Source organism: Grammomys surdaster, unplaced genomic scaffold, assembly GCF_004785775.1.
Source record: "Grammomys surdaster isolate TR1022 unplaced genomic scaffold, NIH_TR_1.0 125671, whole genome shotgun sequence".
Lineage (NCBI taxonomy): Eukaryota > Metazoa > Chordata > Mammalia > Rodentia > Muridae > Grammomys > Grammomys surdaster.
This window is the reverse complement of record NW_021620508.1, coordinates 637953-662116: the sequence shown is the minus strand read 5'-3', so window position 1 is coordinate 662116 and position 24164 is coordinate 637953. Positions and strand designations below refer to the sequence as shown.

The 24164-nt window shown below is 55.9% G+C and overlaps 2 protein-coding genes across 3 annotated transcripts; both read right to left on the bottom strand.

Moving 5' to 3' along the window:
- Positions 1–361: 361 nt before the first annotated feature.
- Positions 362–20429, bottom strand: Kmt2b (lysine methyltransferase 2B). Of its 2 annotated transcripts, none has more exons than XM_028787568.1 (37): positions 20064–20429; positions 18897–18969; positions 16652–18669; positions 16334–16447; positions 16090–16240; positions 15564–15843; positions 15330–15385; positions 14817–15095; positions 14417–14511; positions 14037–14135; positions 13786–13899; positions 13472–13618; positions 13268–13363; positions 12814–12931; positions 12193–12306; positions 11865–12049; positions 11698–11787; positions 11493–11597; positions 11278–11351; positions 10565–10680; positions 10388–10479; positions 10168–10305; positions 8754–8912; positions 8471–8591; positions 8314–8392; positions 8060–8220; positions 7298–7522; positions 5803–7102; positions 5629–5718; positions 5438–5544; positions 2203–2343; positions 2049–2123; positions 1789–1966; positions 1462–1569; positions 1268–1351; positions 1021–1150; positions 362–942 (listed from the first exon to the last, which is right to left on the bottom strand). In XM_028787568.1, the coding sequence occupies exons 1-37, from the start codon at positions 20424–20426 to the stop codon at positions 667–669; spliced, it is 8151 nt and encodes a 2716-aa protein (XP_028643401.1). In that variant the 5' UTR covers positions 20427–20429; the 3' UTR covers positions 362–666. The 2 variants fall into 2 exon arrangements, with proteins under 2 accessions (XP_028643401.1, XP_028643402.1); XM_028787569.1 differs by having other exon boundaries at positions 667–942; positions 2203–2340; positions 20064–20426.
- Positions 20430–21373: 944 nt separating this feature from the next.
- Positions 21374–24164, bottom strand: Zbtb32 (zinc finger and BTB domain containing 32). Its single transcript, XM_028787671.1, is given in 6 exon segments — positions 21374–21928; positions 22077–22241; positions 22357–22404; positions 22407–22424; positions 22519–22592; positions 22797–24164. Coding segments are annotated over 6 exon segments (1443 nt in total). The 5' UTR covers positions 23657–24164; the 3' UTR covers positions 21374–21650.

Here is a 24164-nt window from a genome sequence, read left to right as displayed (position 1 = left end):
CCAAGTGCACATCACCTTGTCAGTCTGTGTGCTGTGGATCTCATACATGATATGCAAATAGGTCAGTATTCCTAGACCTGCCCCACCAAATCTGGCCTTATTAGTGCTTCCTTGATTACAATGGTTACAGGAAGTGGGAGCTCCCACCTGCCTCCAGCACCATACAGATCAACCAACCACGGTTGACAAGACGGCTCACTGGGCAAAGTCACGTCACACGAGCTTTTGGACCTCAGATTTCTGGAACTGACTTCTGAAACTGTCCCTGACCTCTGTGGGCATGAGATGGCACACACACACACACTAGTGAGCATGCACAAACACAACCACCACAGTCATAAAATCACAGAAAGACCACCTCTCCAAACGTTGACAGACTTTATTGTGGGGGGGATTCCCACCTGGGACCCCGCCCTCTTAAATAAAAAAGTGCATAGAAAAGAAGGGATTTAGAAACCTTTGTACAATATCTACATCCTGGGTCCCCAGGGAAGGAGGAGGGAGGCAATGGCTGGGTGGGCAGGAGGGGTGAAGGCAGGACCCCTGCCCACTACACGCCCACACCCACCATCAACAGGAAGGTAGGAGTGAGATGCTGAGACTAGGAAGCCACAGGCCAGGGTGAGAGGGCAGCGGGCACATGAGGAGTCTGGGGCAGCCATGGCCTCAGTTAAGGAAGCGACGGCAGCGTTTGGCGCCACAGTTGCAGGGCAGCTTGTTGCTGGCATCCTCGATGGGAAACTTGTAGTCATAGGTGAGCTCCTCACCTCGCAGGATGCGGCGCAAGGCAAAGATGACAATGTGTTTCTGACCTTCCACATGGATGACGCGAGAGAAGCAGTTGGGCTCACACGAGTGGTTGATGAATCGAGCAGCATTGCCGTGCATGGTGGCGTCCACCACATCGAAGTCATCCATGCGGAACATGTAGCACCCAATACCCTACAGAACGGGACGAAGGCATTAGCTCTCTGTCAAGGTCAGGCCGCATCCACTCACCTCAAGCCCTTATGCCCTTACCTTCCCATCATAGAACTTCTCCCGCTTGTCAGTCAGCACAGAGCGAATGACGATACCAGAGTACTCAATGACCATCTCACCAGCATCGATGTTGCGTTTACAGAACAGGCCTCGTCCATGGATAGCTGATCTGCGGGGCAGAACAGACCACAGGGAACTCAGGGGGCAGGGGGACAGACACCAGGCAACTCCTCATCATGTCACCTATCTGTCCACCCAAGGGGCACCCCCCCCCAACCCCACTAACCTGTAGACGCCCACAGCCTCTTTGGATGTCTTTTTGAGATGACGAAAACGCATGGCCATAGGAAGCTCCAGGCTGGTGGCACGTCTGGTAGGGAACAAAATACCAAAAAGTAAGCTGGTATCCAGGAACAGTCAGTCACCCCCCCTTTAGGATACTTTCAGACCATGCCCTGTACCCCAACTTGCTCTGCATACCTGGTGGACCGAAGCTGCACCTCATCCTCTTCTTCATCACAGGTGGCTCCCTCAGGGAGCACCCTGTGCTGGGAGGCCAGGAAGTTGAACATGTCAAAGGTACACTTCCTGCAAGTGAAAAGGAAAGGGTCACAGCCATTCCTTCAAAGAGATGCTGCCTAGCTGTTCTCTGATAGTATCACCAAGGGGCTGAAGACAGCAGAACAGAAGATGGGTGGGGTCTACTCTTCTGGCATGAAGTCTACAGATCATTTTTGCCGTAGCCTAGTGTCTCTGTTTCAATCTTTCTACACTTAATTCCCACCCCCGTGCTCCCCAGCCACTGACCGGAGATAGACCTCAGCGCGAGCAGCCCCATGGGGATTCAGAGGTGGCTCCTCCTGGCCCTCTCCCTGCTGGTGGTAGCGGAACTTATAGTGCTGACAGTGCTGGGCCCCAGGCAGCTGCTCTGCCAGGAAGATGACAGCATCGTGGTGGATGCCCAGGAGCCGCGCTCCACTCATTCCTGAGGACAGGACGGGAGGGACACAGCAATCACACGGAGGGCCCACCTGGCCCTTGCTCCCAGGGTTCCCGGGGATACTTACCACTAAAGGAAAGATGCCTGAGCCGTGCGTGCCCTCGAGCTTCCTGCACTTTCTCAATCAGAGTTCTCCATGCCCCTGGAATGAGGAGCCAGAAGTCAGGATGAAGTATAAACACTCTCCCCGACTGTTACTGCTTCTGTTATCCCCAACTCACCCTCCAAGCTCTCTGCCTCCACACTGAAGCCATCATCGCTGCTGATCTCAAAGCGCAGGTGCGGACCAGCTCGTTTCGGAACCTGGTTTTCTTTGTCCTCTGGGGATGGAGGCTCTTCCTCAGAGCTTGAGGCCTCACCTGCTTCCATGGGGAAGGTAAAAAAAGTAGGAGACGATCACCTTCCTGGACTCAAAAGCCACTGCTGCCAGGCAAGCGGTGCATGCATTTAATCACAGCATTCCAGAGGCAAAGCTAGGTAGATCTCTGTGAGTTTGAGGCCAGTTGGGTCTACTTAGTGAGTTCCAGGACAGCCAGGGCTACATAGATGCGCCTTGTCTCAAAACAAAAGGGGGAAGAAAAAAACAAAACAAAACAGACCCACTGCCCCTGATTCCCGGCTGACATCCATCCCTCCTACCCCTTGGCGCAAACATACAGGAGACAGATGGGCTTCTTCCTGCTTCAATTACCGAGTGAGTCCTATGGCATTGATTTGAATGTTCTAAGGGGCCTGGAAAAACTTTTCCACCATAGAGCAGCTGCATGAAACCATGAAGGCCTGGGCTCTGCCAGCTCAATGAAAGCTAGCCCACCATATACAGCCTATAATTATTTTGTCCCTGAAACAGACTCTATAGATATTGGAGAATTACTTCTATACAGTTAAACAAATAAATAATTAGGGGAGTACTAGAATTGAAGGCAGAGCCTTGAATGTGCTAGGAAAACATTCTAGCACAAATTCATACCTCAGCTGAAAACACACTAAAGTCTTACACAATTTAAAATGTATAGACTTGGACACATGCAAGTACACTTACAATATTTATTACAGACCAGCGGTTCTCAACCTGTGGCTTGTAATCCCTTTGAGGGGGGCATGTTACATATTTACGTAATTCATAACATTAGCAAATTAGTTATGAAGAAGCAACAAAGTAACTTTATGGCTGGAGGTCACCACAACATACAGAACTGTATTAAAAGGTCACACGGTGTTAGGAAGGTTATAAACTATTTTAGGGACTTCTTGGACTGTCTGTATTTATTCAGTTTTGTTAAGACAGAGTCTCACTACATTATCCTGGTTGGCCTTGAACTTCTGGATTCACAAGACCTCTCCGACTCAAGATTAGCTGGGATCATACAGATGTACACCACCTTCAGGAGTCACAAGTTATAAAGACAAAGCAGCAGGACTCCTGATGTGGCACTCGCGTTCACTGTGAGACGGGTAAGGGCAACCCTGAGGTGTGGGCCTTAGACACAGTAAGAGTGCCACCAACTGCCATAGGACAAGGACTATTTGGAGCATGCTAACTGAGCTGTCTCTCAGAGGATATCCTCTTGCAACTTGACAGAGGGGACAACAAGGTGCAGGAAGCAGGAGCCAAGTACAGGAGCAAGGCCGGGCTGCAGGGAATAATGCAGTCCTGAAGGACACAGACGGGATTCAGAGCCTCCCAGAAAGCAGGTTGGGGGAGCGACATAAACACAAGGCCCAGGGGCCTGGGACACACACGCTGGAAGGGCGAAACGAGGCATGAGCAGAGGTGAGAGCAAAGCGTGGGGTCCTGGAAGCAAGTAGTTCGAGGAGGGAAGCTGGAGAACAGATGCTGCCACCAGCACCTGCAGTGGACACCAAGGCCAGCCACTGTCTCTAGGGTAGGGGTGGAACATGACATAGGAACAAGACCCACACGCTCCACCAGTCACCACAGCCTTTCTCTTGCCAGCCTGTCCACCACCCTCTAGTCAGACAACCCTGACTCTGCCACAGAGGTCAGTTCATCGCCAGGCCCCAAGGCCTTCCCCTCCTCCTCGCTTCATCTACAGAATAGACAGGGACAGCTAAAAACCCCTTCCCCATATTCTTTCTCACACTGTTTATCTAACCTGAGCTGCAGAGTGGACATGTCTGGGTCCCCATGAACAGAAGTATGTCTGTAATCATCACCATCACACCTCAACACCAGCCAGACCAAAGCCTCTCAGCTAAGCAGCCTTAGTCCACCTGGCTCCAATGTGGTGCTCAGAGCCTACCTCCACGTACTCAGAGAACCCGAACACTGGGGTAGGACTGGGTCACTGCAAACCCAGTCTGCCTGCTACATTACTCAACGGCTCCACAAGAGTGACCCCAGAGGCCAACCGAGAACCTCACTTCTAGTCTCGGTCTAGCAGACAAAGCCATGAGAGCACCCCCTGTGACTCACCTGAAGGCACATCTGCCAGATCTTCCTCCCATCCCAGGAGTCACCTGCTCAAAGTCAGTCACTCTTCTCCCATGCCCTGTTGCTCAACCAGCACCCTCCCCCTCCACAGCTTTGAAGTTGCAGCCCTCATAGCCTCAAGCTCTCTGACTGCCGCCCGACCTCCTCCTGATCCTTAGCTCAACTTCTTGGCTAGCTGCCTGGGTGCTGCTCTGGCTCCTCACCAACCACTATCTTCAACATCCTACCCGCCCCATGCCACCTGCTCATGCCCTCTGCCAATCCAGGCCTCACAGGCCTGGTCTGATGGCTCGCTGTGGCAGGTGAACTGCTGACAACTCCATTCCTGGCCCCAGAACACCACCCCTTTCTAATCTTCCTACACTTCCTGCCCCTCGCTTGGGTTCTAGGGCTCCAGCCTCTCTGGGTGACCCTGACCTTTTGGCTTTGTGAGACACGAACACTCTGATCCCATCCTATAGCGGCCCAAAGCTCAGCCAACTGAGCCTGTACACAGAGGTGTTGTTTGTCCTTGGTGTTTTGTTTCCTTCTGTTGTGAGACAGGGTCTCACTATGTAGCCCAGACTATCCCGGAATCTGAATCAAATCTGGCTCAGCCTACAGCTCCAAAAATGCATTACTAAATCTAATTTCCTTTTTGGTGGTTTTGAGACAGGTTTCTCTACGTAGCACTGGCTATCCTGGAACTCCACCTCTAGGCTGGCCTTTTCCCAAAGTGCTGGTTGTAAAGCGTGTGCCACCACCTCCCAAATACTGATGTCTGACACCGACTCTGCTGTCCCGAGTCCAGGAGCTCCCTAACAGTGTGTAACTCTAGCACATAGCCTTGGATTTCTACCTATTGAGTGTATCTTGGGTCTTTTGTTGTTGTTTTCTAGTGTTAGAGAATGAACCCAATTAGCCCCTGGTGTGTACTGTGTTCTGAGTGAACCAATTCACGTTCTGTCAGTCACCACCAGGCCAAGCACAAGGAGGCAGTGAGAAGCAAAGCTGGTCTCTACCTGAGTAGTGATGCCACTGGGACTCAAACAATAGGTCTGAGGAACCATCAAGGGCCCGGGAAGGAGCTTCTGGGAGTGGCAGCAAAGGACACCGGTCCTGGGGGCGCCTGTCAAGAAAGATCCGTCAGGAGGCAAATATTCCTGGGGGAGGGTTTGTCCAGAGCCTCCAGGGAGGGGACCCGGTCACTCACCCGGGGCTTTCCTCCTCAGGGTGTTCCCCAGGATTGTTCAGGTCCAGAACTCCACGTACGGTGGGCGTTTTCATCCGAACGCGACTGAACCTGAAGAGAGGCACAGAAAGCTCGTGTCGTCATGCTCCTGTCTGCCTCCACAGGCCGCCAGCCCAGCCTGAGACCCACACTCACCCACTGCCACTGATCCCTGGTACAGGAGGGGTATCCTCCAAGGACTCTCCATCCTCATCCAGCCGGGGAGCTTTGTTTGGGGGAGGAACTGGAGGGGACCGGCCAGAGAAGGTGGATACCCTCTTGACACGGATGGCCTGGCGTGGTGGGCTGGGGGGCCCACTGCTAAACACCAGTGTTAGTGGGGGTGGAGGTGGGGGTGGGGCAGGCCGGACCACTCCTACCCCTACCACTGGTAACACACTGAGCAGGGGTCCTGGGGGCAGAGTCCAGGAGGTGGGGGCTGTTGGGGGGATGATAGGGGGAAGAGGCGGCTGCTTTACTGGAGGTGCGACGGGTTCGCCCTCCCCTGCCATCTTCACAAATACTTGCCCCAGCTTGTTGACAAGGATGATCTTGGATGTGGCAGGTTTAGGGGGTTCTGGGGCAGGACCCAGACTCAATACCCGGACCCCTGGAGCTCCAGGGAGCCAGGCAAATGTCCGGGTGGGGTCAGCTGTGCTAGTGGACAAGCTTTGAGGGGGCTGGCTGCCATTAGCCAAGGGAGGTGCTGAGGGGATAGAGTCCTCTCTGGGGCCAGCAGCCCCCTCCCCAGGACCCCCTAGGTTCTTCAACACAAAATCCACAATTTCTGAAGGCAGGTCTTCTGGAGGCCGGGCTCTGTCGCCTGCTGCTCCGAGGACCCCTCCTCGGCCCACTCCTGGTCCTGAAGGAGGAGTTTCCTGTCCCCGGGGTTGCTGGACAGCCTCGGCCTCACTGTCTGTGCCATCATCCACTCCGTCCAGCTGCTCAATTCGGGGCGCTCCAGCAAGGGAGCTAGGGGCCAGGGCAGGGCCAGACACCACTGTCACAGGGAAATGGACATAGCGAGTAGTAGGGCTGGCCTCCTCCTCTGAGCTGTCCCCTGGGCCTCCCTGGCTGCTCCCCACTGCCCCAGCAGCCACAATCTCTTCCTGGAAGGGCTCAGTCCCCAGCAGGCTGGCTGCAAAGTCCAGGTCAGCAGCACTTAGTCCTGACACCACCTCCATGTCTTCAAAGTCTGGGCCCAGGTCTTCAGAGGGTGGTAGGGGAGATGGGGCCAGGTCAGGGGGAGCCAGCTCCCCTGAGGTAGGTGTAAGGGCTGTGACTGAGGTAGACAGGGGCACCCTGAGCTGAGGGGAAGTTCTGAGAGGAGAGGAGGTCCTCCGGGATGGTGGTGGCCTGGTGGCCAGAGGGCTAGGACGCCGAGTTCGTCTCGGGGGAGCTGGAAAGTCCGAGTCTCCCACGGTGGGGATGTGGTGGGTCAGAGAAGATGGACTTCCTGTGAGAGGGAAAAAGTTTCAGTCAGCAACTCCAGGTCTCCTAGCTAGCTCTACTTTTTTTTTTTTTTTTTTTTAAAGGCAGGGTTTCTCTGTAGCCCTGGCTGGCCTTGAACCCTCAAGAGATCCAACTGCCTCTGCTTCCCAAGTGCTGGGATTAAAGATGAACACTACCACTGCTCTACCATTGTGCTTACCTGGGGAGGGCAGAGGACCAAATGAGACACCCCCTAAGGGCCTCCGAGATGGTGAGTAGTTGGGCACTTTGATTCGAGCCCCTGAGAAGGAGCGGGGGGTGGGAGGAGGGCCATTGCTTGAATCTGTCCGAAGTGGGGGATCCAGACTCTGAATGGGTGAGTGGTGTACAGGATCTCCAGGGATCAGGGGATCTGTATCTGGCAGGTCATCATGATTGAGGGGCTCTGAAAAGGCAAGAACAAGGGAGATTGAGGGCCCTGTACCAAATCCCCCCAACCCGTGCCCCAGCAACCATGTCAAGTGGCTTACAACCACTCAGCTCTAGGGGATCTGACACCCCTGGCCTCTGTAAGTTCATGTATACAAAGTCTGGGAGATAAGCACATGTAGGCCCAAATCCTGACTGTGCCACTGTTATTGTAGATATAAATCATTTATTTCCCTTGGACATAATGCAGCAGAATCTATATTCAACAAGACCGACCAAACATTACAAGAGCACACAGGCCTCAGGAAGGCAGCTGTGAGCATTCCTGTTCCCTCTGGCTGGTAGCCTGGTGCTCTCCCCTCACTTCCTGTGACATGCAGAGCACAGCCCCTGCGGCTTGCTCCACAGCTAACTACCACTGCTCCTGTCATTTACAAGAGAGTAAAGACTAAGTGCATCCTCAGGTTTCTCACACATGGAGGTATGGAGGTGGGCAAACAGTTTTGTGAGGTCCCCATTTGGAGAAGGGGATGAGGCAGTACCCAAGTGCTACCTGAGGAAGGGGTTGGGCTATGCACAATGGTCTGGTTCTCTTCTGCTGCTTCCAGGTGAGCTGGCTCCTCCCTCGGCCCCCAGGGGCGGTACTCTAGGATCCGGCACCGATACCAGCAGCGCCTCCGAGCATCCACCGTGCTCCAGTACAGGCGGGAGCACCTGGAGCAGACATGTGCAACAAGACGGTTAGGGAAACCAGGAAACAACATCCAGCCCTGGAGTCCCTCCCCTCCTCAGCCCTGGAGTGCTCACTGGTAGCCAATGGGGAAGAGCCGACCCTCACAGTCTGAGAGATCAGACAGGGTGCCCAGGGAGTTGATTCGGATGGAGCCTAGGGTACAAAGGAGAGGTCAAGTAGGGCAGGCCAGGTGACGTCAGGCAGTACGCAAGAGAGCAGCAGGAAGCTTACCAATGAGCACGTTGATGACATCTGGTTCAAGTCCCGTCAAGAACTTTCGCTTGAAGTTGATGCCCTCAAAGTCCACATAGACTCTCCGAAGAACATCAAAACCATCAGGGGTCACGATCTCCTGGGAGGCAGGAAGCAAACGGGGGTTGCTGGATTGGCAGAGGGTTGGAGAGTGTGAGGGCAAAGCTCTGTAGGCAGTCAAGGGCTTCGCCTATATGACCCTAGGGAAGCCAGAGATGACAGGGGAGTGGGCAGTGGATCCCCAGCAAGCATCCTGGCCCACCTTGCCATCTAGGAGGTCTGTGTGTTTCTGGCAGAAAACCTTCTTGTCATCCTGGAAGATGCAGTAGCTGGCCCGGGCACACATGAAGTGGAAGTTGCTGAGACATGAGGACAGGCAGCAGCCAACTGTGGCTCCAGGCTTGAGGCAGAGCTCACAGCGCTGTGGGAGGAAGGGATGGCTGAGGTGAGAACCACGTGACTCTGCATCGCTGATAACACTGCACGGGCCCTGGCTGGTCTAGCACCCTACACAGCCTAGGTAGGAAGGGAAACCCCTTCTCTAGTTATGCCCAGGGCCAGGAGCACACCCAAACTACCTCAGAAACATACAGCAAGGCCTGGAGAAAGCTATCAGCTCTTACTGACTGGTACTTGCCACCTTCTTCACACTAGTTGTTCTAACAGCTCCTGCCAAGGGTAGGGTCTTCTCCAGGACTCCACCAAGGAACACACAGTGAGGAAGGATTCTTTCTTCCCTTTTTGAGACAGGGTTTTTCTACACGGCCCTGGCTGTCCTGAAACTCACTCTGTAGACCAGGCTAGCCTCAAACTCACAAGACACAAGAGATCATCCTGCTTCTGCCTCCCAGAGTACTGACACTAAGGTGTGAGTCATGCCTGCCTGAGAATGGATTCTGAAGCTGACTGAGTCAAGGAGACTGCCTAGTGAAAGAAAGACAACACTGTATGGAAGGTGTCCTACAGAGGGACCGGAGACAAGGTGTGTAAATCTTATCTTTTGGGATATAGGCTAGATCTAGCTAGAGAAAAGGTGCTGCAGTCATCAGTGCCAAGGTTGTTTGTTTGTTTAATGTATGTTTAATGTATGTTTGTTCATGTATGTGAGTACACTGTAGCTATCCTCAGACACACCAGAAGAGGGCATCGGATCCCATTACAGATGGTTGTGAGCCCCCATGTGGTTGCTAGGAATTGAACTCAGGACCTCTACGAAGAGCAGAGGGTACTCTTAACTGCTGGCTGAGCCATTTCTCCAGCCCAGTGCCAAAGTCTTGAGACAACCAAATAGGCACCAAGGGAGCCAGACTCAGGGCACACACCTACAATCCCAGCACTTGGGAAGCAGAAGCAGGAAGATTACGTTTGAAACTAGATTGGACCACAGATGAGTACCTGGCCAACAAGGGCTCAGGAGTCATTGTCTCAAAAAAGGGGGTATGTGGGTCGGGGTGCTGAGAATATAACAGTGCTCAGTGGTAGAACACTTGCCTAGCATATGTGAGGCCCTGACTTCAATTCCCAGCACCACAATAAGAGTAACAAGGACTAGCAGTGGAATGGAAGGACACGTCCAAAGATCAACATTTAATAAAGGATTAGTTTAGTTCCACACTGAGGGAAGTGCCAACCTGTGACCCCAAGGGATACCCGCCTTTCTGAGCCCATGCCCTTACCATCTGCCTCCCACGTGCGACAGCAGCATGGACGTTCTTGAGGGAGCCATCATTCTCTTCAAACACTTCAGCTGACCAAATGGCACAATTGACATGTGTCCACTCATTTTGCCCAATGTACAGGAGCCGCCCTGCCTCCTGTGGGCAGAAGAGGAGTGGCATGCTGGCAAGTTCCCAGGACCAGGTCCCACAACCTAGAGCTCTGTGCGGTAGTCTTTACCTTAGAGTCAGCGTCCCCATACTTGAGACAGAGTGCACACTGACGAGGGTCATCCAGATGTGAGAAAGCAGCTGGGTCCTTGCTCTGGAAAGCTGCAGAGGGTATGGGAACATAAATCTAAGAGTCAGAATCGAGAGCATGGCACAGCAACCCGGGTCCAGCCCTTGCTTCCATTACCTGCTGAAGGATCCCCTGGAGGTTGTCCAGACTCTGGGGTCTCCGATTCCTGTTGTCTCCACTGAGCATAGACATGGTCCAAGGATGGAGGCAGCACTGCATTGGGGAGGACTCCACTGTGGAGACAGGGTTAACACCTGATGTGCTCAACAACAGCAACTCAGCTGGAGTCGACCCATGAGAGAAGCCTTAACACAACCCAACTCCTTTCTTCCTTTCTCACATGGATCTCTCTCTCGCCCCTCTCCCTTCCCCTCCCTTCTCTCTTTCTTCTCTCCCCACCCCCTCTCTGAAAGAAGCCAAGCTCCTGTGTCAGTTACATGTGCTGTTTTCTCCATGCTCCCGGAATATTACATGTCAGTTCAGATCTCACCCCTTCCAGGATACTTTCTCCTCTTACATATCTAGGCTCCCATAACCTCTTGAGCTTCCATGTCACCACTCTGACCACCTGGGCCATCAGTGCCTGTCTAACCTCCCCAACAGGAGCTCCCCAAATGCCTTCAAAAAGTAGAAGCAAAAATAGAGCCAACTACACACGTCCATCTTTGCTAGTCTACAAGTACTGAGAAAAGCTCACCCTGGCTCCACCATCCTCTTCTCAACCCCTGACCCGAACCTTCCCCTTATCCCAGCCTCATTCCTGGAATCCCAAGTGCCCTTGCGTTTGACCTCACTCCTTGGCCCCCCTCCAGCTACTCAGCCCTGCTCACTTTGGCAGCCGTGTACTCCGTCGCCAGTACTTAGGGTCATGGGCGTCGAACCAGCAGAACGCAGACTCTAGCAGCTGGGAAATGGGTTAACAGGATGAGAAGGGCTGTCTTCCCTCAAGAAAAGATGAGGGCAGGGTCTGAAGGACACATTCTTCCCCCACTCCCCACAGCCACCAACACTCAAGTCAGCCTTTGGGCACCGCCCCAGCACTCACCTTCAGGAGGAGTCCTTTCATCTGGCTTCCAGCCCGGCGCTCCGGGGGCTCTCCTTCTTCCGAATGCCTCATCAAGATGGGCACCACATCTTCCATGAAGCTGTGCTGTATGTAGACGAGTTTCTTAAGTGTCTGAGCCCTTAACTTCAACCCCAGTCCGACTCTGCTCACGGCAGCCACCTGCTCCTTCCCATGTCCTACTCACCACAGACTTATAGTGACCTTCCTCAAAGCGCTGTCCCACAGCTTGTAAATCACAGGGTCCTGGGTGGAGCTGCTTCCCGTCCTGCCCACACTGCAAATGGGGGTGGGGAGTCAGAAGGGCTAGGGCTGAGCCCAAGTCCACCCACCCTACCTCAGGGCCCTCCAGACCTGGGTGCACAGCAGCAAAGGGCCCGCCACCTTCGAGCTCAACAGGCCCTGGAGCACCTGACGCAGGCCTCCCTGCAGGGCCCCACTCAGGGCCTCTCGCCAGCGGGGCTGTGTTGCCCCAGCACATGGCCCACATGTGTACAACACCGAGTCTGGCAGTCCAGAAAGGATCTCGTAGTCTTCATCTAGAACAGCAAATGACAAAAGACACAACAATTGGAAAGACGTAAGGGCTCCCTGAAGCCCCCAAGGCCCAAGGACAGTTAGTATATACGTCACCCTATAGGCCTGTGGTGGGGATAGGGTCCCTCTTAGGTAATAATCTCACCCGAGAGCCCTTCACACTTGGCGTGCACCCAGTGGTCACACTGTGCACACTGCATCATCTTGCTCTCGTAGTCGTTGTCTTCATAGCAGCGTGTGCAAATGGGGCAGTAGTTCCCTGGGGAGACGGTAAAGGCGAAGTCAGAGCAGCCAGGACTCATCGATGCCCGAGCCCTGTGCCGAGGCTGTACAAATCGCCTGACAGCTACATAAGCTGTCTTCTCCCGACACCCTTCAGTCCAAAAAGTTGTTTGTGGACGAAGCCTGTTTTCTCTGTAGCCCCGACATCTTCCGAAAGAAAAGGCGTTGTACGGGTGAACAAACAGAGACAGTGCTGTTCCGTGGGAACTTGGGGTCCTTCCAGGAGGGATCGTACAGGAAGGAGTATGTTCCCAAACCCTGTACCTGCGCTACTCCCAGAGGGCTCTGCTCTGGGCTCATTATCTGTACACTGCAGGACTTTGGTTGAACAGTATTGAATCAAAGGAAAAGTTCTGCAGCTCAAAGGTAGAAAGCTAGTAGAATCTCTTCCTTTTGGTGCTGGAGGCCATGAATGAGTCCCTCATCCAGAGCCTGGCCCACTCTACCACAGTCCCCCAAGCCCTGTTCTCCTGCCAGGTCCCACCTTTCTCATGGAGCTCGGTGCACCTGGGGCAGAGGCTGTAGTCTCCAGACCACTCGACGTCCCAGCTCTTGCCTGGAGTTGCCCCACAGCTCCTACATCGCACACAGGCTGAGCAGACCTGGGGAGGCGGGGTAGAAGAAAGCCGGACATCAGGCTGAAGCAGGCGGACAGGTGAGACACGGAGGGTGGGTAGAAGGAAACAGAGGAAGAGGGACCAGTACAAGGAATGATGGTGAGAGGGGGGAGGGGAAAGTATGCGGCTGGGGTCCTGAGCCCACGAGCTCCTAGAGACGTGTCCGTCTATAGCTTGCCTATGTGCACACTGTACAAGGGAATGCTGCCAGGCAGTCTCAGAGTGGTGGGCAGCCCTCACATCTTTATGAGAGCTTTGGTCAGGTTAATTCTGAGGGTGAGGAACGAGTAGAATAACAAGGGACGTGGACGCATCTCTCACCCAGTGGCGCCGTCTACGTGTGGCCCGGGTTGGGTAGCTAGGTCCCAGGCAGGCTGGGTGGTACGCATGGCGACAACGTTCACATTCCAGGAGGTGCTGAAGGGCAGCAGAAGAGAAAGGAGTGTACAGCAGACTGCAGAAGAATACCCCTCCCCTCCTCTCCCTCCCCAGGCGTCTACCCGCCCAGGGCTGCCGGGGCCCCACCTTGGACCCTCGGCCTTTGCGCCCACAGACATGGCAGAACTTGCAGCGCCTGCAGCACCAGGTGTCACGATGCTGAGGCAAGGGACGTTCGGCCTCCTCCAGACAGAAGGGGTGGAAAGGATCACAGCAGACTTGGCAAAAGACCAACTAGGAGGAGGAAGGAGACGACAGACAGCATGAGGCTGGACAGCCAGGAGATGACCCCTGGCCGAGAGGTCAAGGTCAGGGAAGGCAAATGGAGACTTGGAGGCCAGGACTGTCTTCTTGGGTTTGTTTGTTTGTTTGTTTGTTTTTAAAAAGAGCAAAGCACCAACCTCATGGAGGCCTTTGCTAGCACACAGCAGACACACCATCGGTGGCCCCCCTGGCACAGAAGTAAGCACACTGAGACCACCCATAAGCCACACGTTCTCTAGGTCGCAGTCCTCCTGGGGGAAAAGAGGACATGGGATTGTAAAGCAGTCAGGAACACAAGTCAGATCCATGTTGAAAGCCCGGGTTACTCTCAACACAATCAAGAAGTTTCTTCCACTACAGGCTCTACAAGTGGCCCTCAACTCTGTACCTTAAAATCCACTCGGACCCGGTGCACGCCATCAGGAGACTTCTGCTTTCCAGTCCAGCCATTGGGAAAAGAGGCAAAGGGGCCAGGGGCTAAAGCATCCTACGGAAGGACATGGGGTTGTCAAAAGATGTCAACCCCACCCCTCTGCAGACGCCTCTCCTCACTGGCCTCCCCCAACCTGCCAGGCCCTGCCTTTTCCCCAGATCCCACTTGGCTTTCCAGAAAGGCAAGGCCTGCCTCATCCCTTAGGACCTGTCCTCTGGTGAGGACACACCACGACACTCAGGTGTGCCCGTCACCCTGACTTGCCAGGTAGCTCCTGGAGAGCAGGAGCCATGCCTCACACAGGGCTTGGGGTTCTCGGAGCGGGCCGTGCTGACCTTGTCCGGGCGCCTTCGGGCCTTGAGCTGCAACACAGGCTGCAGGGTGGGTTTGCGGGGCCGGCTCTGCTCCTCAGGTTCTAGCACTGGCAGCTCTAGGCAGGACACAGGACAGCTGACCCTTCCTACGCCCGGTCCTCTACCCATCTACACCTACATTTGTTCCCAAGGCTTCCTCTAACCAGGGCTCAGAAGGAAAACCTTCCATGAGTACGGAACACACCAACTGTGTGTGTTCCCCAAGAATGACCTCCTCTTTCATTCCCAGCTCCCCTCTCCCCTCTTGGACAGACTGACGAGTCCTGTCCCTTCTAAGCTTAAGACACAGAGGGCCCTGGATTCCACCCCAAGAATGGCCAAAAGGAAAAGAGTCATAAAACAAACTTAACTGGGAACATACCATGTTCTCTGGGGGTGCGACGTCTCGGAGCAGGGGGACCCCCGGGCTCTGAGTCATCCGAGTCCTCGAAGACATCATAGGAGGGCCGCTGTTTGACGCAGCGTCGGGCTGACTTGCGCTGCAGTAGGAGGGAGTCCTGCTCCTCGGGCCCGGGAGTGGCCCCCACCTCCTCCCGGGGCCCCCCAGCTCCCGCCCCCCGGCGTGGGCCTGGAGGACCAGGGGAGGCCTCAGGAGATTCATCGGAATCCCAGGGCAACAGCGTCTTCACTATCGTCCGGCCTGTGGGAACAGGGGACTTGGTAGGATTTGAACTCAGCCAGGGACATGGGCACCAGGACAAAGGAAAGCCAGAAAATGCAGCACAGAAGAAAGAATGCAGGACAGGTTTAAGCTCTGATGAAAAAGGACACGTGTCAATGCAAAGGCACGAGTGGAAAGCAAAGAAAGCATGGCTTCTGCCACCCCACTATCTACAAAAGGCTTTGTGAAGAAACACTCTTCAAACCTTATTACCTTTTTTTGCCAGCCGCTCCATCTTCCGAGCCTCTATCTTGTCACACTTCCGGTATCTGGGGAGGGGAGCAGCACGTCACCAGGGTAGGGGACTGGTGGTCTGGGGGAAGAGAGGAAGCTCTCCACAAGGATGCCAATCCCACTGCTCTGGCTGGGACAAGAGGGGTTGGGACGGGAGGTCCAGGGGACCTGACTACCCAAGGCGGGACCAGAGGCTACCCTCCAGTTACTTACACACAGCACTGCTTCTTAGTGTTGGGACCCCCAAATTTAGGTTTATCCAAGCAGTTGACACAAGAGCCACAGTCCTGCACACGCAAACAACCCCGACAGTGCCCACAACGAGCCATTCTCATCTTCTTGCCATGGTGGGATGGCAGTGACCGCCGTGGTGTGTGGGTCAGGGCCCCTGCAGACCCTGCAGGCTCCGAGTCTCCCCCAGGCCCTGCAGATTCCACCTTTTCCCGCTGGGATCGGGAAGGGACACTCTCAGTCTCTGATGCTGACGACGTATCTATTGCAGCAGATGGAGGGGAGACAAGAGCCACAAAGCCACTAGGCATCCTACCTCATTTCCCTACTTTCCTCTGCATTTCCACACTTACTCTAGGTGACTAACACCAGGTTTGTCGAGACCTAGCAACACTACAACCCATCTGCCCCCTAAGCCCCATCCAATCCCTCTGCTCAGCTCCCTGGTGCTCTTGCTCATGCAGAATCCTTACTTTTCCTCAAGCCTCCCACTACACAAGTCCCCTACCCTCAGTGGCGAGGTCCTGCCGATCCCGGAGAGGGAGGGCACTGAGGCGGGGTACGTCTTCAGGCACCATGGCCCGAGCCTGACCTAAGGCCACAGCAGCATGACGGCAGACATGTTTGATTCGGGGGCCTTGTACAGGTGACTCGGGGCCCTGGGAGAGGAAAAACCAGGAAGAGATGTGGGAAATGGCTCCATATGGTCCTGTGGCCAGCCTTCTTCAGAAGACCCTCCTCTCACTGCATACCGAGGCTCGCTCTCTCTTAGCATCCATGGCTTCATCTTCAGACCTGACACAGCCTCTGTCTGGGGCCTGTTTGACAGTCCCCACAGCCTCCTCGGTCGGTACTGCAGGGCTTGGCTGGCAGAGGAAAGTAACAGGGTCAGGGGCTGCGTCTCGAGGACCAGCGGGAACAGGGACAGGAGAGGGACGGGACGGGATGGGACCCGGGTACAAACACATGGAGCTAAGAGGGAAACTGGTCCTGTGTGGTCCTGCTAAACACTATCTAGAGAGGCAGCTGGACAGACGGAGTGCAGGACCTGCTCAGAATACCACACTCACCGGCATCGACGCTGCCACCTTCTGCTGTTGCTGTTGGTCGATCTTGAATAACTGCACCTTAGCTCTCTTAAGAAGGCTAAACATTTTTTCCTCCACCCCAGATAGTGGCAGGGGACCCAGACTTGCAACATGGGTCTTTTCCAGTTGTGGCGTATGTTGTGGAGACGGAGGTGGCTGCACTTGTGGTTGCTGTGGTGGTAGTGCCTGGGGTAGGAGCTGGGTCTGCGAGGCTTGAGGGGGCTGCTGGAGCTGAAGCTGCTGCCCTTCGCTCTGAGCTGGAGTTCCATGGGGGGACACCTCGACCTTAACCGGAGTGGTGACCACAGGGACAAAACGAGGCAAGCTGAGGTGGTTGGTCCGCCCCACGGCCCTGGGCTCAGGCTCAGCTGGAGAGTCATCAGCAGGAGGCAGCTCTGGCTCAGGGGCTTCAAGAGCCCCAAGAGGAGGAGGGGTAAGCACCGATTCATAGATCTTCAGGTGGGCTTCACTTGGGGTAAACTGAGGGGCCCGAAGGAGCAGGGGCCTCCGGGAGGGAGTGGCAGGAGTAGGTGGTGGAGACGGGGCTGGTGGAGGAGCAGGTGGAGGCGGTGGCAGCTCCCGGGTTAGTGAAGTCCAGCGAAATGTGGGTTCCCTTAGGATAGACCGCCTCTTCTCAGGGAGTGGGACTGGGGTAGATGGGGGAGTTGGGACACGAGGTGGAGAGGAGACTGGTACTGGTTCCTGGGGAGCAGGTGGGGAGGTTGCAACAGGAGGTCGAACAACAGAAGCCTCCACCTTTGGAGGTTTGGGAGGGTCTTCGTCCATAAATCGCCGTGGTGTTTTGATAACACGGGAGGAGCGAGCACTCACCACAGGCATAATAAATTGCCGTATATTCTTTAAGAAGGTGGTACTTTTGGGGACCACAGTAGGACTGTCTTCCAAAGGGCTTCCTGTGGTGGTGCTGGGGTTTGGAGTGGGAGAAAGAGTGCCCTCTGGTCCTGAGCGAGCAGCTTCCCGCTCTGCCCGCTGGCTAGGAGTAAGGGGAGGCCTGCCCCTCTTCCTAGAGCATGTAGCTGGGACAGGAGGGGGAGACTCTTCCTGCTTCTCTGGGGCTGGATATAGGGGAGGGGAGAGTGGAGGAGGAGGAGAAACTGGGGGTGGTAGAGGAGATGCTGGAGGTGGCGGAGATGTGGAAGAGGGTGGTAGAGGAGGTGGTGGTGAAGGGACGGGAGGAGTCAAGGGTGGTGACGGACACTCTGCCTCTTCCTTCTCCTCGGCTGCCATCTCTTCTTCCTCAGCCACAGCTCTCTCAGTCTCCTCCTCTTCCTCTTGCTTGTTGTCACCCTCATTGTCATCTTCTTTTTCTTCCTTCTCTTCTCCCTTCTCCTCCAGTTTCTGCTCCTGCTTCTTTCTACATGAGCCCCTTTCCTGTTCATCTCCATCTCTTCTTTGGGGGGCATCCTGCCAGCTTTCCTCATGTTGACCATGACCCTGACCTGATTCTAGTCCCTGGGACAGTTGTCCCATCTTCACTTTCTTGGCCTTGGAAACAAACTTGATCATAAGGGGAAGTCCGCCTCGGCCTCTGCCCCTGCCTCCACGGCCTCCTCTCCCAGGCTGTCCTCCACGTTTGGGGGTTCCAGGTCCTGGACCAGGTCCCTCCTTGCATTTCCAACTGCCAGCTTTGTTCTTTATTGGAACCACAGGAGGCGGAGGCTCAGATTTAGGGATTGTCACAGCCGCCTCTGCTACCACTACTGCTTGCTGCTTTTTCCGGCAGGGGCCAGCTGGCCGTCCTGGGGGCCTTCCCCGAGACCGACGGGGAGTAGAAGGTTCACGTGCCCGTGCCCGGCTCCGGGGGGGTTGGGGTGCTTGGGCCCGCCGGAGAAGTTCAGTCAGTGCCTGCACCATCCGTTCTGTGCCCTCCTCACCCCGTTTCCGAGTAGGGGCCTTTGGGGGGACAGGAGCCACATCTGCTAGGCGAGGAGGAAGGGGGGTCGTCTTATGCTTGCGGCCCCGACCCCGGGGGGCTCGACCTAAAAGGAGAACAGTTGTGGGGAGATGGGTCAAGCTGGCCCTGTAGTCTTAAGGAAAGCACCCCAGAAGGTCAGGATACTAAGTCTTACTGGTCTGTTTTCCCCCACAGCCCAGGCTACCTTAGACTGAACACAGGACACACTCAGTAACTGGTGGCGACTAGCTGAACACAAGGGGCAAGAACCTACCCAGAACACTAGAGAGGTAGAGTTTCCCCATCACTCACCTCGCTGGGACCGAAGCGCAGAGCGCAGGGAACTGGGGGCCACATCTTCATCTGAATGAAAACCCTGAAACTCCTGATTTAGGGGACCAAGGGTGAAGGGGAGAAACAGCAGTCAGTGCCAAAGCCCTGGTTCCACCTGGGCTTCAGGTGCTGTGGATATGTTAGCTTCCATCTTAACATAATCTTCCTTAGTTATCAAAGAACTTAAAAGACTGAGGCAAGGTCAGAAGGAATGAAGGCACAAGACATTCTCAAACCAGACCATACCAGGACAGCCATCAGTAATTCACCAGTTCAGAAGGAAACACTAGAGGGTCTCCTCAAGTGAAGCAATAGGCATTACAATGAGAGCTAATTCCAACTTAAAACAAAGTAGGTCCTCCACTTACACCCTGGCAGGGCACTCCTAAATGGGGAGTGTTGGGGGAGACGAGAGGTGGAGCAGATGGTTTATCATATTAGAATCCACTCTGAGGCCTCAGAGGACACCTAGCTCTCCTAAGCAATATAATCCACTCCCTCCTGCCTTTTCCAAAAGGTTGAGAGGGATAAAACCATGACTGCACTCACTCCAGACTCCAGACTCAGCATTCATTCTACCCCTCTTCAACCCGCGCCTAAGAAGCCTCCACCACTCCACCTTAGCACCAGAGAGCAACTGGGGTACTGGTGAAACCAGGGATATGTCGCGGGTTTTAAAGGCCAAGAAGACAGCCCGTAAGTACGCGCCCAGGAGGCTCTAGCCTTGGTGAGTTAAGGCCACGCTGCTGCTGTCAACCACCACTGGTCCGGCATGCAATCCCTATGGCCTCTTCCCACTGGTCCGGCATGCAATCCCTATGGCCTCTTCCCACTGGTCCGGCATGCAATCCCTATGGCCTCCTCACCCACTCCTGTCCTGCTCTGCCACTGCTACCGCGAAAGATCAGCTCAGGACACCGACAGGGCTTGCCTGGAGCCCAGGCGTCTAGCTGCAGTCAGGGATTCTCTGACCACTTTCAAAGGCCCTAGCCACCCGAGAGCTCCACGCAGCCTGCTTCCTTCATGCTTATTTCCAGGAGCCCCGAGAATCCCGCTTGTCCACAACCCCCTTCGGAGCTACCCGGAGCCCTGCAAGCCCCTGGCCTCCGCCCCACCCGGCGCTGGAGACACATCCGACCGCCTCACCTCCTCCTCGGATTCCCCGTCACTGCTCTCTTCCTCCGGCATGCTGCCTCGGTTCGGGCCCCAGCCCCGGCCCCGGCCGCGGCCCCGGCCTCGCTGAACGCGCGCACCAGCCCACAGGCGGCGGAGCCGGCGCAGGCCCCGGCGGAGACCCAGCAAACGGAGCAGGGCCGTGTCCTCCCCGGGCTCGGCTCCTCCCGGCCCCGCCGCGCCGCCGCCGCGCCGCAGGGCTACCCGCACTCTTTCGGCTCCGCTGCCTCGGCCGCCGCGGCCCCCGCCCCCACCGGAACCCCGCGGCCGGCCCGGGAAGCGGCCCCGTGCGGAGCCAGGCCCGGGGCAACTGCCGCCGCCCGCCGCCGCCGCCATCTTGGCACCGTGAGAGGGGCCGGGGAGGCGGGGGGAGGGGCGGCCCGTGCGCAGGGCCGGGGGGAGGGGAGGAGAGGAGGGGCAAAGCGGGGCGGCTGCGTCTCACGACAACAACCAGCGCCGCTGTGGGGCGGGCAGGAGCCGGGGGCTGGGCTGGCCACGCGCGGGGCACCACGGGAGCAGGAGTCCTGGGCCGGTCGGCCGTCACCCTCAAGCCGCACCTGAAGAGCAGACCCCGCGTCGCGGCCTGAGAGCGGGAGGCGCAAGGTCTTCTGGGAAATGTAGTCCAGCCGCCTTGCTCCTTCCGCCGACAGCTGGGGCGCGAGAACTGGGAATACCGGGTTGGCGACAGAGACCCGGAGAGCCAGTTCCTGGTCTCCAGGAGGTGTGGTTCCCGGCTCAGACTCCTCCCATTGTTCTAGTCGGAACTAGCGACCTGCATGGACTAGCATTCCCAGGGTACCGTTGGCTTCGGACCCTGGGAACCCGGCGGACACACAGCAAACGAAGTTAGCTTCCGCTCTAGGCGTGGGCTGAGGGAAGAAGGGCGGTGGTGCTGGGTTAGTCTCACTTCCAAGCGCAACCCAGTAGCCGCATCGCCCGGCGCGGAGGGGAGATGCTGGGGAGGCTGGTCTCCCATCCCTTACTCAGAGGAGAGCAGACGGGTGGTCGAAATCGGGACTTGAGCCTGCGCTCCTCTCCAGCCCTAGACTACGCGCGCGGTGGATTGCTGTGGAAGGAACCAGAGTCTTGAGGAGCCTCAAAGCCACCTTTCCCCTCCCGCAGGGTCTGGAGCGCCTTTGCGGCGTGCTGCCCTCGGGAATTATGCGAAGCCCCCCGGAAATGAAAAGTGTGACCCTCTGTTTAGCCTACGGTGAATGGCCAGCAGGGGCCGCTACAGGGAAAGGGTGGGAACCCCTAGCGCAGAGGAAAAGTCTGGACTCATCTTGACTGGAGGGCACAGGAAACTTTATTATAGTGATGAAATTGACAGTCCCCAGCTAATCTTCACCAGGTTAATTGTCCTTAACTCGGACTTGCCAGCTGGCCGAGGCTTCTGCAGCTCGCTCATCCGGAGAAGGTTCGTAGCTCCCGTCCCGCAGCTCTTCTGCGGATAAATTTGCCAGGCCGCCCTAGCGACGGCGCCGCCGGCTGAACTCTTCTGCCTTTTATTCTATCCTTTGGTTGGAGTCTTGTCAAGCCAGAGAAGCTACCAACACCCGGTCAGGTGGCAGCGGAGGAGGCAGAACTACCGGGAGAGATGGAGGCCCGTGTTGGCCTCGAGGAAGAGTAGAGGAAGGTGGAGCGTATGGTCCATCCAGGCGGCAGCCGGCTGGGCGAGTGGCCACGCATGTGCGCCTGCATGGAGGCCTGGCTAGAGCAGCCAGCCCTGCACAGAGGGCAGCGATAGGGAGCAGCCCCATGTGTCCTCAGGTGCTTGGTCATGGCAGAGAAATCCCGGGAGCGCTGAGGACAGAGGCTACAGGAGAAGGGCTTCTCTCCTACAGGTGGAGGAGAAAGCCAGAGAAGGAAGAAATGGGCGAAGGCTGTCCAAGCTAGGGGTGCATCGAGCGACAGGGCAAGGGAGGAGCTGGCAGACCAGCGATGGAAACTTAAAAGACAAATTCACACTGGGCAGGATGCCCATACCTGTGTGGACTCGGTAATGTGTCTCCATCTGATGCTTGAGTGAAAACCGCTTTCCACAGACAGAGCAAGAATAGGGCCGAGAGCGAGCAGGTGAGGGTAAAGGAGGGTGTTGGTGAGATGGGCAGGTCAATGTGCGTTCTTGACTCACACAGGTGGCCAGTGTGCCTGTGTGGACAGAGAAATGCCGTGACCCAGAATCCCTGAGGTTGAATCAATACAGTGTCCAAACAAGACGTTAAAAGCTTCGGTGAGGGGAGGCAGCAGTTCTCACCCTACTTACCTGTGTACCCTTGCCCAGACTCTTCTATCTCCCAAGGGCTGAGTTTTTAGTGCCCTGGGGAAAAGATCCTGGAAACAGAGTGAGGCAGCGGCCCTGCTAAGGCTGGACTCCTGGAGCCCAGCTGCTGGGCAGAAGCCCTGTGTGGAATACTGAGGGGCTTACCTGGAGTGGGGCTAGAGGAAGCCAGCTGATTCTGACTCCAGAGACCTTTGGAGTGGCTCAGGGACAGTGGGATCCTGGGTAGAGAAGAATTACAGCCTTGGCAAAGCCTGAGAACCTAACCAGCTCTGGCCTGTCTTGTGATGAGAAGAGTTTGTTGTCTCTAACTCAGGAAACGTACAATGAGCATAAGAGATGTGGTACCCTTCTGCCCATCACTGCTGCCTCTCTGGAGCCACTCCCTCCCTGCCTACATGTTCTCCTTTAAGCCCTTCACTCACCTCTCATCTTGAGGCCAGACCTGCCAGGCCGCAGTGATGGGGGTACTATGGGAGAAGGGAACGCCATATCTGGACGGCCACAACAAGATGCTCCACAAGGCAGGTTGGCCCTCCCCCAACCAAGGGGCTTCAGCCCACCAGGGCCTGGGAATGAGGCTAGTTAGGAGGGAACCTGGTGGGGAAAGTGGACCAGGACACCCACGAAGACTCTCCTCAGAGCCCCTGTGGCTCGCCATACCTTCCATGACCTCTGCTTGCTTTGTTTCTGCTCCCCTGTAGCCCACGGGGGCTGAACTGAGCGCCTCCTCTGTGCTCATCATCCTAGTCACTCCTGCCATCTCAGGGCTCTCTCCAGGCGCTTCGTGCCTGTGTGACATCTCCTGTTCTCTCTCGTCACTCCTAAAACCCTCTGGTTTCTGTTTCTCTCCAGGACCCCCCAGTCCTCTCTCAGAACCCCTCATCAACTCTGACTGCTGGTGCCTCTTCAGTCCTGGATGCAGCTCATCATCTCTCTTGCCCCTTTGAGCTCTCTTGCAGGCCTCTTCCAAGGCCTGTACCCCCAAGGCTCTGGCTGCCTCCTCCAGGTCCCCCAGCTCCCCAGGCTGTAGCTCTACACTCTGTCCATACACAAAGGTCAGAAGCTGAGCGAAGGTGGAAGGGCTTATGCCTTCAACCAGAGCCCACCTGCCCCGGCAACCCAGCCGGGAGCTCGCACCTGCCAGCACTAGGCTGTGAGCAGGGAACTCCAGGCCCCCGACGGTGATCAGGGTGTCACACAGTGCTGGCCGGAGCCTAGCAGCTAACTGTACCAACCTATCAGAGCCATAGGGGCTGATTAGTCTTGTGGGGGTCTGGGGCATTGTTCCTGCCTAGTCTACCAGTCTCACAAGCTCTGAGAAGAAAGCCACAATGGATGGTCCATGGAAGAAAGGGGAGGGAGAAGCCGCATACTCTCAGGCCTGTGGAGGGGAAGGGAGAGAGGGTTGAGTGGGCTCAGATTGGTTCTATCTGTCCTGAATGAATCAAATGAACTAAGCCAAAGGCCAGCTGTGGGGATGCCACACTAGGAGAATGCACACTGGGCCAGGGGTCAGGTCTGGGGCCTGACGAGCTATAGCCAGGCAGTTAGCAGAGGTATCAGGTAGTAGGTTTAGGGCTGCTATAGGTCACAAACTCCCAGCTTAAGAAAGGTTTTGGCTTCCCCAGGCTCTTTTGCAGGGAAAGCCTCTAAGCATCCTGGCCTTTTCCTCACTGTGCATAAAACCTGGCGTTTATGAATGGAGTGAGATGTGATCTCAGGAGGGAGCTCAGAAAGCTTTTGGGTCCTCCCCCACTGTGACCCCAGAAAGCTGGAGAAAGCATCAGACA

Bases quoted from the DNA above. Each gene is read 5' to 3' on its own strand.
- Kmt2b (XM_028787568.1), bottom strand. From the start codon at position 20,426: ATGGCGGCGGCGGCGGGCGGCGGCAGTTGCCCCGGGCCTGGCTCCGCA. The intron at 5,719-5,802 runs GTGAGTGTGGGT...GCCTCTCTTCAG, and splicing joins CCAGGGATCAGTGGCAGTGG to GTTCAGTCGCGTTCGGATGA. The intron at 5,545-5,628 runs GTGAGTGACCGG...CTTTCTTGACAG, and splicing joins CCTGAGGAGGAAAGCCCCGG to GCGCCCCCAGGACCGGTGTC.